This window comes from Calonectris borealis, chromosome 17, assembly GCF_964195595.1.
Source record: "Calonectris borealis chromosome 17, bCalBor7.hap1.2, whole genome shotgun sequence".
Lineage (NCBI taxonomy): Eukaryota > Metazoa > Chordata > Aves > Procellariiformes > Procellariidae > Calonectris > Calonectris borealis.
The window spans coordinates 9,661,926-9,678,430 of NC_134328.1; the positions used below are offsets into that span (position 1 = coordinate 9,661,926).

A 16,505-nucleotide genomic window follows, 5' to 3' on the forward strand; every position below is an offset into this window, starting at 1 on the left:
ATTTTAAGCTAAGGTTCAGAAAAAAAGAAGAGACAGCTGAATAGAGCAATTACTCGCTGGAATAATTAGGAAGAACATTAGTCACACTTGGGAGTTGGAGAGGTGCTTCTCTATGTGGACAAGGCAAGTAAACAACATGTTACCATTTATCTGTTTCTTCTAGAGCTTAAGTCACTGTAACTGCAGTCACCAGGCCACGCTTTGGGAACAGATCTCCAACATGAGAAATGCCAATTCTTTAACTTCTTGACCCTGGATTTTTAGCCCCATCCAAAGTTGCTACCTGGGAAATTCCCATTATTGGTCATACCAGGATTAGAACCGTCTTGTGAACCTCTTTCTCTTTGCATAGCACAGGAAAAAAGGGAGAGGAAGAAACTCCATGTGCTGGCTAACACCAGGCAGCGTGGATTCACAGGTGCCTGCCGGCTCAGCCTACAGCAGCCCTTGAGCTGCTCCGTCCAGCGCCCTGCCTGGGGCAGATGAACACTGGGGATCCTTTCCTGCCTGCTCTGTGCAGTGAAGCTGGATACAACGAAGATCTCGTCCCCTGAATTGTAGTCGTTACAACAGTACAAGGAAAAGCTGGTCACTTTTGCACGTTGCTCCCAGCTCACAGAAGTTGTTTGTGGAATGAGAATGGCATCATTAATTAATTGTTATTCCCAGCTGTTCCACTCACCTTCCCCTTCCAAGGAATTACTGTAGGGAACCAAGGTAGGAATTTTAAGAGTTACTTCCGATTGCAGCTGATTATGAGCATTTTTCCCCAGCTGTTCCTTTCAGGGGGTGGGTTCAACAGCCCCCAGGTCCACATGTCCACGCACCAGTGGCTTCACAGTTCTCAGCATGGACCTTTCTCCAAGTACCACACAGCAGCAAGTGCCTCTCCAGTGGGGCCGGGTGGGTGTTTGCCAAGCTTTTGGAAAAGGAAGGCATTCATGGTTGAAAGCTAGTCCAGGAAGGACTTAGCAAACCTAGACCAAGAAGATGGCTATGAAACCCACCATGGTCACAGAACACCTGGACTCAAATGCCCACACCTATTAACTCCTGGCTCAGCTGGAGAATACAGCTATGCTGGTGGATAACTCCAAAACATGCCAAAACAAAGTCACACTGCTTTCTCACTGTATAAAGTATTTCTTTCATGCGAGGTCAGAGTGAATTGCAGCTTAGAGCGATATTCTTGCATCTAAAGACAGCCTACCACCCACTATCAGGGCACTGGCAAAAATGCATGTGTAAATAGATAGCATTAGTTTCAGTTACATTAGGACATAAGTTGGTTTATTAATAATAACAACAACAAACTAATCCAATTAGACACCTGTACATTAGGTTCAGGATGGAAACACTGATGCAGTCATTCACTATATCATATGAATCATATGATGGCTAAACTAAATAAAAATAATAAAGAAATGTTATGACTGTTTGGAAAAGGTGGTTTTATCCCTTTAATATCACTGCCAGGGCAAGGGAATCTGATATTATAACCTGAACACAGTTTACGATTCATTACTGGGGCTCTGGCCACACCCGGCAGCTAATCTAGAATTTCACACATTTAATGAACTTCATACTTGAAATATGTGGTCTGTAAAATCTGATTTACACTGTTGTTAAAATAGTTGGTGTTTGAAAGAAAATATATTTTAAAGTATGTATTTGTGCACAAAGTTTGTTGTGTTTTTTTTTTTTCTTCTTCTAAAAAACCCAAACCCGGTCATTAATTTACCCCGAAGCATATAAACCGTTCCCTACAGCGTAATTTCTAGTGCAGTATTTCTTTCAGCACCTCAGATTTACTCACTATGTTTCTTCAGGAGCAACTGCATTCAGTTATACAAAGGAGTAGAAAGCCCCCACAATGTAATTGTAGGTACTTTAGGCGGTAAGTTAACTTGACAAGTCAGTTCATGATGGAGTCCAGGGTCTATAATTAGTCCCTACCTGCCACCGTCATAAAACCGCTGCATTAGGTCAGTCCCTGCCTGGGCCATACAAGAGGTACCTTGCAGTCCCAGTTCATTCAAGCGTGTTAGCTTTTTATTGGATGTTAACACCTGATATTTCCTCCAGGCTCTGGTTTTACTGAAGGCTTTGTGGCATTATGTTCTTCGGAGCTGGAATGGCAACAGGAGCTGAAAGAAAGAAGAGTGGGAACCCGTATAAATCACTGCTCTGCGCGGTATCCTGATGGTGAAAGATCACAAAAGACACTTCGGCTGTTGAAGGAAATAGCTGTCGTTCACATGTGAAATACAAGATGTTTCTTTCTGTTGAAGGCTGTTCATGGTGAACACTGCACCTGTAAAAATTAGTTCCACACTTCAGTAACGAGGACTCGCAAGAATTAAACTCGACTTGCACAAAACCTGAGGATTGTGTGAGGGCGTGGGTGAGCGTGACCTGACAGCTTACACCAGCCGTGGATCTTCCACCAAGATACCAACACAATGCACTTCTTTCCATCTGATTTTGGAAGGATTTTCTCCTTATGGGTTAGTGTTGCAAATACCAATTTCACTTAGAAAATTTGTTTTCTGGATCATTTCTCCTTGTATATAGGAAAGATCAGAAATCAAAACCTGATCAGCAGGAGGCTTGAGACTTCCTAGAAGCAAAACTGGACAGCTTCGAATAAAACTTTAGTCTACAGACAGTTGCCTGAGAAATTCTGGCAATTTTCAACCTAAAATGTAAACTGTCGCTTTGGTTAATTTATCTTGATCCAGCTAAAAGGCAGCAATGCATCTTGACAAATAAATAAAAGGATACCAAAGATTGGGAAGAGGCGTACCTGAGAAAGCAAGATAGGTGAGGGGTTGATAACACCTAATCTTGGCCTTTTAGAAATTTCTTTTTCATTTTACAGCCCAGCTGTCAGGGTGGAGAAGGTCTGAGTCCCTATGCCACACTGTACATGACTGATAAACGCTTCTTTGGTCTAGCTCACAGCAGACGATGATAGTGTAGATCCTGTTTAAAACTGGTCTTCCCCTTCTCCAGGGATTTTACTTACCTTGGGCACAGACAACTATAGATAAAGGGAAGAACCAGTGCTAGTTTCCAGCTCACGTTTTAGGCAAAAAAAATTCATTGCTCTTCTTTAATTTTATTTGCCTTCAACGTTAAAATCACTTTTCTGTTTGTCATTGGGCTTGAAGTAATTGTTCCAGGCTAGAACGAAGCCAAGATGGTATACTAAATAATTAAAGCTACATTAATAAACTGCAGGATGTAACTGCTCCAGTTACATTTAAAAATTAAATTAAGAAAAGGATCTTATGTGCAAATCAAGTCATTTGTAACTACATCTACATGCGTTGGCAATGTGTACACACACACATGGAAATCAGGCGCGAGCACCGCGAGGGCTGACACCCACGGTGCTGCCCAGGGGGAATTCGGGAGGTGAACCTCGGCCAGGCAGGGCAGCGCTCGGGTTTCCCCGGGCTTGCTAACCACCAGCACAGCTCCAAGAGCGAGAGCTCTCCGCTCTCGCCCAGCAGGCTCGCGCCAAGGAAACCTGGCAAGGGAGCGGTTAAACCGCTGGCTGCTCTTCACTAGGGCTCTGAAGTGCTACAGCTCATGGTGCGCGGGTTGTCAAACATAAGGAGAACAGGATGGAGCCTAATAGAGGTGCAGCTGGAGAGCAATAAACATTTCCAGCAACATCTCCAGGGCAAAGATCCTACCTCGTAGGGGCTGAGAGGACTGCTGGCAGTGCCCCTGCCCTCGCAGCAAGATGACGGGCTGCTTCACCGTCTGCTGTGGTCCAGAGTTCCCTCCTCAAAGGTCCTATCCTTTAACTCTTGGATCAAGATCAAAGCCAAAGGTAATAAAACATGGTAAGCACAAACCATTTGAGCTCCGAGTTCCACATCGGTGCCCTGACCTGCCCAGAACTGATTCACATGCGGGACCTTCCTGTCCAGAGTGACAGCGAGGGCTCTGCCGGTGCTGGTCCAGGACGGCAGTCACCGCAGCGGCAGATGCAGGACGCAGTGATTCACTGGAAACCACTGCGCTGGAGCAGCGACGCTGTCTGACAGAGGCAATGCCGATTCTTACAGATGTGCCTTTTATTGAAAACCTTAATCTCAAATTTACAAAGGGTGCAGAGGAATTCTGCCTCTCTGGACAGCATCCCTTGCCTTTCCCATAGGCTCAGCGCTGGGTGGCGTTTCTTTCCATGGCAGTTACACCACTGCTGCCAGAGCAGGTAACGTGCTTCATCGAGACCCTTACATGGCATTTTATGTAATGGTATCACTGACAAACGGTTTGTTCTCATTTTAAATAGGAATCCTGATCAACAGCAATTTGCATCACTTTTTGGCAAGTCACACGTTGGTGAAATCTGCCACTGTACAAAATGAATCCGAAGTGACATGTCTTAAAAACCGAAGAGCCAGCACAGGACGGATCCACGTCTAACGGCACAGAAATGTAACGCCTACAGCAGAGCTACAACACAGTTTTTTTGGAGCAGATGTGAAACACATGAGTAAATATGCTGTCTGATGAAATCTCAAGCACAGGAGTACCCGCTTCCCGCGTGCCCACCGAGGTGTGCGCTCCGGCAGCACGGCTGAGCTGACTAAGCAGAATCGCGCAGTACAATCATTTCACCTCTACTCATGATCTTAATTTATATTGTGGGTAATTCTACTTTTACCCTGGTAAACAAGTTTCTGGATATGGTTAAGCTACTCAGAGCGTACATTTAAAATAAAATCTGTTTCACATAAAAGGACAAATGAGAACGACTATTACCCCCATCTTTAATGCGCTAAATTCTTTTGCACAGATTGTTCTTGTTACTACTTCTTTCTGTGAGAGAATCTGAACAGCACACAATATTCCTCCTTACGTGCACAATTACAGCAAGCCAAGAGGGGGAGGCTTTAAAGTGGGAATGCAATGATTTTAAAGCCCTTTTTTGTAACCCACTCACTCAATAACAGTTAGGTCTTAGGCCACAAAGGGAGGAAGAGCAGCAGAGGGAAGGACATTCTTCTGAAGGCCAGATCCTGCAAGATGCTGATCATCTATAACTTTAATTACAAGCAGCAAAAATGCAGAGATTCACCATGTAACCTAGAGAGCTTCACACCACCCAGAGAGTTTTAAGGCCAGGAAATCCCAGCTTGTGGCCCAAAGAAACCACAGCATCAGCTTTGATGCTGACCTTAAATAGGTGCTGGACCAGGACTTAGCGCTGCTAGTAACTGCTGTCACACTCAGCAAAGTTTTTCCTTGCATTACCTTTTTGCAGTTGCAGCGATGCTATTTCTGCAGCCAGCTGCTGCTCACACTCTCTGAAACTCACTGCTTTCATGTACAGTTGCAAAACATTTAGCACAGATGTAATTGGGATCTGCAGTTCCAGGTTTAAGATGGAAAAACCCGGCAAAATTTTTGGATTGGGGTTTATCAATACTCCATATGATAAGGACAGTTTTTTTGAAGCCTGCAATCACATTCCTAATTTAAAAACATACATCTGAATACTCTGTGGAATAAGTAGCTTTCCTATAGGATTGACTCCAATGTTTAAGGCGGGGAGAAAGTCAAATAATCAAACCAGGACTATTGTTCTGCCCTCCATGCTCTGCCACGGACTTTGGGTACAGCCCGGAGACCACAGGTTCTCTCTGCCCCCATCTGCTGCCTGTGGAATGGGAACAGGAGCAGCTACCTTCCTCTAGTGAAGATTTATCACGACAATGATATTTAATGCCACGGTAATGCAACGGAGAAGAGGTGCACAGCTGCCATGACTTGAGCCATCAGAAGACAAAGACAGAGGGCATATCGACAAGGTTTTCTTCTCTCCAAACGGTTTAAGGTAAAGGGAAGCTTGTGTACATCTTCATACAACATGTAAGGCTCAGGGCCATAGTAAGATACGCAATTACCAGCTGGCACCTATTCTTTTTTTTTTTTTTTTTTAAGAAGAAAAAAGAAAAAAAGACACACTAGTGTATAATACAACCACAATTTGAAAAATAAGTCCAGGCATTCTTTGGTAAAGCCGAGGCTGAAAACTTATCCCAGGATGCGTGATCTTCCAAAAATCTGCCAACCCCTGCAGTGTTCAAACTTCTTGTATGACCACAGCCACATGAAGAATGAAATTAAACCCCATGGAAATCTTTGACATTTCTACTATTATGCAATGTTTGGGTGAAAAAAAAAATTGCAGAAATTCTCCTTCCCTTTCCAGAGTGAGTTCAGAAAAACTATTTCTAGCTTTTTTTAATTACACATTTCACCATTAAAAAGAAACCGTCCATAAATTAAAAGAACCACTAACTAGGGCTTATGTAACCCATTTAGAGTGGGAAATTGGTAACACTTGGGAGTGAAGTCTGTTACTGTAATTTCTGGAGTCTACAGCATTCATTTGATGTGTGCAAACATCACAAAAATTGTTTATTTAATATTTGCATTAACTGTTTTATACAAAAAAAGTTAATCATGAAAAAGGTTAAGATGCTGGCATCTGCATCCTATAGAATCTAAAAGAAAATAATAAATGTTTAATGATCTGAGGGATAGTTTATCACTGCTTTAGTGAAATAGTCTCCCAGCTTATAGATTTACTTTATCCAATTCGATTTTTTGGGTTGGTTTGGGTTTTTTTTGGTTGGTTTGGTGTTTGGTGTTTGTGTTTTTTTTTTTTTTTTTTTTTTTGCAAGTGTTTACAGCTCTATTACATTTTTGGTAGAAAACTGTCATACTGTATTCTTAATCAACGTTACCGAACTTTCCCCTGTGGAGAATATTCAGTTTTAAACTCCTGCCTCTCCCTCCCGTTTCTGACCCAGAAGCGGGGCAGCCAGCCCCAGCCGTGGGACTGCTGTTGTGCCGAGCCAGTTACTTAATCTAACGTTCAAGTGATGAGAACATTCCAGAAATAGCTGTTCCTAATGCTATTGCATCATTGCTTTTCCAAGAGCAGCATATATGTTTCAAACGAAAGACTTTCTCCTAATTCACAGCCGTGGGTGCCAGCAGGAACAACCACCTTCTCCCTAATTGGGGTTGCACCAAAAATTGTGAGGATGATTTGACCAGAATCTTCCTGAATGAGCTGAGTCTCTTGAAACTGAATTTACAAATTACAGGGCTTGTTTAAAATCCTCGGGACAGTTGGGTACTCTGGGACTGACTGGTTGTAGGAAAGGCAGCAGCGCAGCGGCAGCCCGGGGCTGAAGTTCCACCTGGCGGTCGCGGCAGCCGGGGCCTCTCGCCGGGGCGGCGGCAGGACGGCAGCGGGGCCAGCAGCCTGCCCCGGGCCAGCAGCAGCTTCTGTGCTCCGCGCCGAGCTAGTCCAGGCCATTAAATTGCAATGACGACTTGCAGAAAGCAATCTTGCAAGAAGTCACTAAAAGCGAAGGGCAGCAAAAGCTTACAGCTTTTAAAAAAAAAAAAAAAAAAAAAAATATCAACAATCATCCCCCCCCCCCCAAAAAAAAAAACCCAAATCCTTCCTGTTAAGACTGTTAGAAAACTGTTTATAACAAAGAAATTAATGAAGCAGGTCTACCCTGATCAGTAGAGAGTACTGATCATTTCTCGGATATGCATTTCCCATGTAGACAAGTTAAAGGGCCACAACGCACCTTAATCTATATATATATATATATATACTTACACATCTGTCAAAACACATCTCGGACTGATCACGCCAAGACTAACTCAGGTGCATCATACATGGTGTATATAGATGAAGTAAAGAAGTTGCATAAAATTTATTTTTCCACCTTGTTTCACAACATTCCCTTTTAAGTTTTTACACATCTGCAACATATAACTCCACAGAACAATAAATAATTGGCATTCATATTTCTCTTGACTCAAGAATATTTACACATTGTTTAACTAGATGACAGGTACAAAACATCGGCATCACAGTAAATATCATTTTGACACCAGAATCCATTTCCCCAATTAAAAATTAAATTAACTTAACATTTATTTTTTAACAATTTTAACAATTAAAAATGTTCTCAAAGGCATATAAGTACACAGGTTGTAGTAGGCAGTAGTAATGGACCATATTGGCAAAGCTGTGGAACCCAGGATTTCATGCAAATCAAAGAGTTTATTAATTATGAAATAACTAATAATAAATAAAAAATAAAAGAGCCCATCACGCTGAAGATTTTAGTGGGCACTGGACTGGCCCCAGCAACTGTGGAGATGAGTCAAACCCCATCTGAACAGTTGTGCGCAAAGAACTTGTGACGGTGAGCTGCATGCAATAGTAGTTCACATACCTGCTTTAGAGCACTGCTTGTGCAAGCCAAGGATTTATGATGCATCAGATGGTGCAGCAGCTTTCTTCAAAAGATAAAGCCAAAAGACAAGCTTTAGGATTCACACATCTCTCCCTGACAAACTCAGCACAACTATAGCAAAATTTTCCTCAGCAGTTGCAGAGGACGAGAGCGGTTGTCACGGCGTTTAATTGTGATAGCTCAGCAGACCACAGAAAAACAACGCCTTTGGTGCTGCTCAGTTTGGTCCAGTCACAGCTGTAAGCTCTCAGCACGTAGTTCTCAACACCGAGGGGACATCAGGGATGTCACTCATCGCTCCCCAGCCCAGTTCTGATAAGACCCTGCACAGATTTCAGCTGCTGCTGTTGAATAAAGAATGTTGCATTTCAATTGCACTATGAGATGGGCAAAACAAATGTTTGCAAAGATAAACAGGACAAGCTCTACGGAGGAAACAAATACAGAGTTAAAGAAAAAAAAAAATGAAGAGGGTTGCGACACACCTGGAATTACTGCAGAGATGCAAGAAGAGAACAGCGCACGTCACAAAACCTCCACGTTAACTAACCACTGCAGCAGCACAGCACAGAGCGTTGGCTTCCCTAAAGCAGCCATGGGAAGCAAGAGCACGCTGTGAGACACACACCGCTACCCTACAGCATCACTTGGAGCACAGTCCCAAAGCACACAAGTTCTACAAACTGCTACAGCACACAAACCAGAACAAAAAAAGGAATAGGACGAACACTAAGTAAGGCTACAAACAAGATACTACACAGAAGAAGAAAGTAATGCTTCACTCCCAATAAACACAAATTGTGAGCATATAGAGGAAAAAGATTAATTAAATTTCCAGCAGAGAATCCATTTATTCAAATGTACAGTAAGTATGAACATATGTATCAAACTTTGCTTTTAAAAACATTTTTAAATAACTTAAGAGAAATAGATTGCAGACATAAAGTGCTAAACTTGAAAAATACAACAATCATTCCTCTTTCCTGCTGTTTGTTAGATGGCAGTTTTAATTTTCTGATTGCTTTAAAAAATGCAGTGTATACCGAGACAGAAATGATGTCCTGGATTTACAACTTTGTGCAAAAAAACTAGCTGCAAAGGAATATAATTTACACCCCAAAACACAGCTACAGATTACTATCAATTCCACTAAATATGCATCCTTATTAAAGTTATGATTCAATGAATATAACCGAAATCACAATTCACTCCCTTTCTTGGTGTAAGCTAATATTTTGCAAATATGGTCCACTCAGTGTAAACTGTATTGACTTCAGGAAACAGTGAATTCTACCATATATACGTCTCAAATATTTACATACAGTAGCATGGCACTGTTATTCTTGCAGGACATTTAACTACTAATACACACTAGCTAGGGACAGGGCTTTACAAAGATGTGTACTGTGATGTTTGCCAACAGACAAGAGGGTCTTGACTTCTCAGTCACAAGAAGTTGCCAAAAGAAATTCCTGATTCTTGTATTCAAATCTACTTAAATCAAATGCTGACTGGGGACTCCAGAACACCTGCATGGCCGACACTACCCAGGAGCTGTGGCAAGTCACGATAAAGACAACATTAAGTATCTTTTTGGCAAAGTGGCATAACTCAAAGGCTGTTAGCCCAACTGCCCCACAAACGGGCTGTTCAGGCAATGCTTTTTCTCCGCGAGACAAATCACTGAGAAGTGTTGGAGTTCTAGGGCCTTTCCCAACACGAACGTGCATGTCAAATGGGCAGAAAAATATATTATTATTGTTTTTAGGAAAAACATTTAGAAGAGAAGGAAAGAAAGGCAAATTTTCAAAATATTGAAAATGTTGAAAAGGTGGATACTAAGAATTATCTTTCCTTAGTCAGTAGGATGTTTCTACAGTTGGTTGCTATTTATCAGGACTTCAGACAAGAGTCTAATCAGAAGATCGGCACAAAAGAAAAAACAGCGTGTTAGATTAAAGAGCATTTGCTGTTCTTATTCCTTAAGGATTTTGAAACATAATTTTCTAAATCAAGCGGGTTTCCCCCACATGAAGTAACAACAAGGTCATATGGACTTGCACCTTCCACTCACCCCAAGCCACATGCATTATGAAGCACATCCAATTTTTCTTGAAATCTTCTGGAACTTGCTTCCCCTTCTCTTTGAAGGAACTGAGAGCAAGGAAGGCAGGTCAGGTTGTGCAAAACACTCCCCGGAGCAATTACCACACATCGACCACACAAGCCATGGCTATCTTAGATCTGAAAATTCAAGACGTACCACAACATGGTATGGGTCAACACAGACTCCAGCTCTTTTAAAACAACACTCCTATTTTCCACCGATTTTCACACCAGACCTTTTAACGCAGCATTGTGCTGCTTGCGACAGTGGAACGCCTGTAGCAATGGCAACACAAGCTGGCAGTCCATTAAAGAGTTTCAGCATGGCACAGAGACGACCAGGGAGCTTCTGCTCCTCACACCAGCATGGTTGCCCTGACCTGGAAGGGCTGCCTTGAGCGAGGAGAATGGAGCTCAGGCTCTGGGCTTTGCCATTCCTGGTCCCTCTGCGCAGCCAACCAACAACGGCGCCAAGCAGTGCCAGCTCCAACGGTGGTTTTTGTGATGTGGGAATGAGACAGTAAGCAACCAATTTAGTACAGACTAAACAGCCATTCGCTGAGGACGGCTGCCACTAAAAGCTCATCCATGTCTGACACACGGACCCAATGGTAAAAGGTTCCCATAACTCTGTCATTCTCCTGAGCAGCCTAAGTATGTGTTGCTCTCCTCACGGTGTTACAGTGTGGGCCAATGCTTATTATAAAACCAGAACTCATTGAGTTTTATTTTTGAAAATTAAAAATCAGTAAGTAAATTTGCCCTGCACACGAGCCTAACGCCTTTGTACGAACGCCACTCCTGCCTCTGTGATTTAAGTTCGGTTTTTAGAGCAAAGCAAGTGCAAGGTTCTCAAAAACTGCCTGTCTGCAGGGAGCGTGTCACGAACAACATCCACCTAGGAGTGCCTCAGCTTATTTGCAGCTCATCTTCGCAGTTTCACCCTAACAGGAAACAGATTTCATGTAGCTGTGAGGAGTAGCAGCTCTGTGACCTTTCCTTTTAGTCTCCAAGGATTCAAGACACGTCTGCCACATTGTCTGCAGAACAGTACGAGTCTCTTCTCACGTTGTCGACACACTTCAAGTCTGATCAACTGCAAATTTCTTTTCCAAAGAGGATTTGCTTTAGTTTAGATAATTTTCTCCTATACAAATAAATACAGAGTAAAGCTATTATGTCACAAGCTCCTTTTAACAGGAAGCACAAAAACTAAACAAAACTGAATTTCTTAATTTTGGACTACATTTCTCCGTATTTATCAGTGACTGGATACCTCCAAAATCACTAGGGTGACCACATTTCAACTGAAGGAAAGTCTCAAACACGCTCAGATTCTCAAGTGTGTGTAGATCCGACATGCTGGAGCCCCATTATGGAAACAGCATGCCATAAATCAGGAATCAGCTGTCAGCAGCATATTGCATCACCTACATTAAGGGATTTCCAAGATGTAAAAAGAATGTAACTACTTGAATCAAAAAGATAAATAATATAAAACAACATAACACAATGCAAGGAACAGCACAGATACTTAAAAAGTAACTTAAATTCGTCAAATGTAAATTCCAAGGTCAGTAAGCAGCTTTCAGATACTTTTAACCATCCACGAGAAATCCATCGTCATTGCAGTTACACGCATTTGACCCCAGTTAAGTTGAACAAAAGTGACAAGAACTGGATGAACTAACAAGTGTCTCCACCCTCAAAAAAATTCCCTTTTATCGTTAGGTTTCTGTTCACAGCAGTTGTGAAGTCTTCTTTCAATAAAGCAGCATGTAATAGAGATTACCACATGATCCTTATACAAATATCGGACGTATTCGTTATAGTAACAACTACATGATTTTGTCTCTCAGCTATGTGCAATATTTGTCTCTGGTGTGCAAGGAGAGCAGCCCTAGGACGTGAGCTTTGAATAGCTTGGGGGAGAAAACCTTCGTCTCAGGTACTTCAGGACGTAGAGGGGAAGGCAGCTCACCAGAGTGATGACGGTGACTTTCCACAAGAACGACAAAGTTGCAATGAAGTAAACATCTGCAAAAAGAAAAGAGCAGAGAGTCAATGAAGATGGGAAGTACGCTCTGGGAAAAGGTGCAGAAAAGCAATTCAACCTACCAACGCTTCTTAAACAGCCTCAACTTCTCCACATGCAAGTTTAAAGCTATATGATCCCTGGTACCTCATTCTTCTGCCCTTCTCTTCCGCAAAAGATACAGCTTTCTACACAGCACATTTCAGTAAGGCATGCAACTCCTCACAGGCAAGTGCCCATACATACTCCACGTGAAACAGGACTATCCATCTCCTGGCAATACTAAGCTTCCTTTAAATGGACTACTTTTCTTCTGGCTCTGGAAGCTGCCCTCTGCTACCTTGCTGGTAGTCCAGCACACGCATCTCTTGACTCAGTTATAGTATCTCAGAATCATTGCAAAAATAGTTGAAGCATCGTTCAAAATGGAGCTGGCATACCCATATGCAAGAGATACAGATCTAGCCCATTGGGAAGTTATCCTCATTGTCTTCAGAGTTAGCAAAGAGCTTTATGGAAGAAGTAGTGACATCTTGTGGTTCCCGAACAAACACTGGAACAAACCCTACGGATCTGGTATCTGCAACTAGACAGCTACTGGGGGAATCTGGAATTCCTCACCTTTTTTCCTTCAGCCAGGGGAAAAGATTAGCTATGTTCCAGGAAAAAACAAAGAAGCACGCGCGCCCCCCCCCCCCCCCCCAAACAACAACAACAAAACCAACAAAAAAAAAAACCCAACACACAAAAGAAGGGCCCAATGTCCCAACGAAGCAGATAAAATAAGGTAAGTTTTAGGAGGCAGCTACTTCACTCAGTTAAAAGATGAAATCTTTCAACCCAACAACAGAGGATCAAATTTTTAGTCTCAAGTTCATTTCTCAAATGGAAATAAAGACCACTATTACATGACAGCTGATGCATGGTGGAGCTCTGAAAGTAAGGATGAGATTCATTCAGCAGTGTGCAGTTTACCGACCACCTTTACCTCCTCCAGCATTTTGCTATGAGAAGGAACCATAAAATACCTTCCAGGTGCCTTCAAATCAAATAGAGTTTATTCTGGTCAGAGCCACTGACATTGTAATTACGCTGGCTTCATCAACAGCCTTTAGACTCAATTCATGTCCTTACAGTCCTGTTACTATTCAGGTCATAAACCAACTGATTGGAGAAAAGGCATTCAACCTTACCGATAAACTCATGTAAGAAGACCAGAGAAGCTATGTAGCAGGAGAGACTAAGCAGCTCAGCCACTATCATGAGCCAGTGCCACGTCTGGATCGTCAATGCCACCATCAGTAACTCGGTGAGAATCAAGGACGTGAAGGAAATGGCGACAATGTGGACAAATTCAGATTCAAAGAGGAGGAGTGCTCCATACATGATGATGCTACCTGCAAGGGAATGGAACATTTGGCTATTTTATTTAAACACCAGTCTAAGCTCTAAAACCCACTGCTAGGTCTTGGAAAGGCTGAAACATAGTCATGTCTTGAGACTGTTTTTCATGAAACCTGATGAATGTAATGACAATGAATCAGTTACTATTTAGGAGACAGAACTGATGAGAAGATAGGGAAAAGTTACAGCAGAGGTGCCCAGACTTTTATAACAGTCTATCATATTCATAGACACATGGAGATAGGAAATTAATACACGCTACTTTGGCAACTGGAGATTTCTAACATCACAAAACTCTATCTTCCCAGAAAAGCAGCTGGTCACTACTCAGAAGCTGAAAGATATCAAATATTTCTAAAACCTACTGCATTGCCTCAGTGCTCAGATGGAAGCAAGGTGTTGAAAAGTTCAGTGGATACAAGATCGCCTCTCTCTGCACTACTTCAGCCAAGATCTCCCCCCTTTACACTTCCCCCTAAAAGGAGTACACATTAAAGCACTGTTAATGATGCATTGTTTCGTGCTCCTATTCTGGCTAGCCAGGGAATGTTCACAACGCCCCGCACAGCCACCTGCACAAATAACTCATGTTAGCAGCATGAGTAATCCACACCAACATCCATCACACTAGGCTAGTTTCGGAAGGGAAAACCTGCAAGCGACTAGAGCTTGAGCCACAAAGTTCAAATCCAGCTGTGAACTTTCCAAAATTTAGGACTGCTCAAGTTTTCAGTCAGGCTCATCTCTGCTAGCAACTAGCCCAATTGTTTGGCCTGCTGTTTTCTAGTTATTTAGCACATCAGAAGTGAAGTCACTTTAACCAAATATTGTAACCAGATAGTGGTCTTAGCTCAAGAAGAAATCTTTCCCTCAATGCATCACCCTCCGGCTTTAGCTTTCCACCACTTGTGAGTTTTCTACAAATGCCTTGGCTTTGCCATCATATTTGTACAGCATCAGAAGACCATTATCTTTGTCGTAGGGTTCTACCGTATTAGATTTCGTAAGATAACGCCAAGAGAGCTTTTATATTCTTGGTTTCACTGCCTCCTGAGGATGGTAATATCAATTAAATCAATAAGAATTAGCTGCTCATTTTGGCACATTTATTCTGAATCTTGTTGATAAAGAAGTTTTGGAAAACAAGAAATTTTGTCACAGAATCATACTGCCATTTTAGCTTTATAGCTCCACATTATTTACATGTTTTCCATGATTCCCTGATTAACACTTACAGAAAGCATTTGAATTTGAGGTTACTTGATAAAAAAAGACAAACTGAAAGAAGACCCTCTTAGACATATACCCCAATTACTACATCCACTTTTGGAAAATAGATGCATTGTAATTAAGGCGTTTGCTTAACTGTTTTAGCAGTCTAATTGGAGTGTATGGGATATGATCAAGAACATGAGCTCTACGCTAGTCCTTCATTACAGATGGCTACGAAGTAACCAGAACTATTGCCACTTCTAATAGACAGCGTTTAGGTAAAATACACATAGCTCAGATTCTGTATTTTGCATGCTGACTAAATAATCTGTATAATCTACAGGTTTGAAAAACTTTCTCAAAAGAAGGGAAGAGTCACAAACTCTACTTTACAGATGGAGCAATTAAAGCACTGAAGGGAACTTGCACAAAATTACAAAGCATGGTCCCGATGGGAAGAGGCACAACACTTTGAACTTCCACATCATTGCCTACAACAGGGTTGACCAGTTGTTGCCAATATTTAGTTTTAGATAATTTCTTCCTTTGGTAATGCTGCCAACGTTTTTCGAGACAAAAAAAATATTTATTCATTATCCCAAGGATGCATTGCTGAATTCACTTCATGCCTTACTTAACTTCTTCCTGCAATACAAAAAATTAGATATTCTGTACTCATTAAAACATCTAAAGGCACAAGCAGAAGTTGATTTCTTACCTTGATAGATGCTTATTAAGACCCATATTAAAAATGTTTTGTATGATAACGGTCGTCCCTAGGGAGGGGAAAGAAAAAAAAAGACAAAGCTCCACTGGGTTTTCTTTCATGAACATTCACTTACAGATCAACCCAGCAATTAATAAAAGAGAATTTGAAGGTTATTTGGAAAGAAAACAAAGCAAATCAACCAACTCCGAGGTACTGTCTCTTTATTCTCATTTTTCATGATGAACGAAGGAGGAGGCCTGGGACTGTGGAAGTTCACTGCTTGCACAGTACAGTACAACCTCTTCCTTACTGCACACACGATTAATTCAATGCAAAGATGTCTCATGAGTTTAGTCATTGTACTGTGAAATATAAGATGTGTGTATACACATATATATGAATATATTAATATTATATTTCTAGACACACACACACATCACCATCATATTGAAGGCAGATAGGTTTTTTAAAAAGCATCTCCAGCCAACACAGCTATACCAGTACAAAAAAATCCTATGTTTAGACCAGGCCTAAGGATGGTTGGAGAATTAGTGGTTTATGACATAAGAGACAACATACAAGTGAAACCAGATGGAGACTTATTCAGGCTGTTGGAAAAACAGGCTTTGCTTCTGAGAGTATCTGTTTAACAGAAATCCTTGAGGGAAAGGATCTGTTGAAGACTCAGTCCACCCTTTCCTTCAATTAAGAAAGATGTTCC

The 16,505-nt window shown here is 41.8% G+C and overlaps 1 protein-coding gene across 1 annotated transcript in view; it reads right to left on the minus strand.

The window, feature by feature from the left end:
* Positions 1 to 7,750: 7,750 nt before the first annotated feature.
* The window catches only part of ATP9A (ATPase phospholipid transporting 9A (putative)), a 64,918-nt gene continuing 56,163 nt past the window's right edge, over positions 7,751 to 16,505 (minus strand). Inside the window, exons 26-28 of the mRNA XM_075166539.1 lie at positions 15,794 to 15,851; positions 13,653 to 13,856; positions 7,751 to 12,461 (exon numbers count right to left, since the gene is read on the minus strand). Coding sequence (XP_075022640.1) covers positions 12,325 to 12,461; positions 13,653 to 13,856; positions 15,794 to 15,851 — 399 coding nt within the window. The 3' untranslated portion in view covers positions 7,751 to 12,324. The remainder of the gene's footprint in view (positions 12,462 to 13,652; positions 13,857 to 15,793; positions 15,852 to 16,505) is intronic.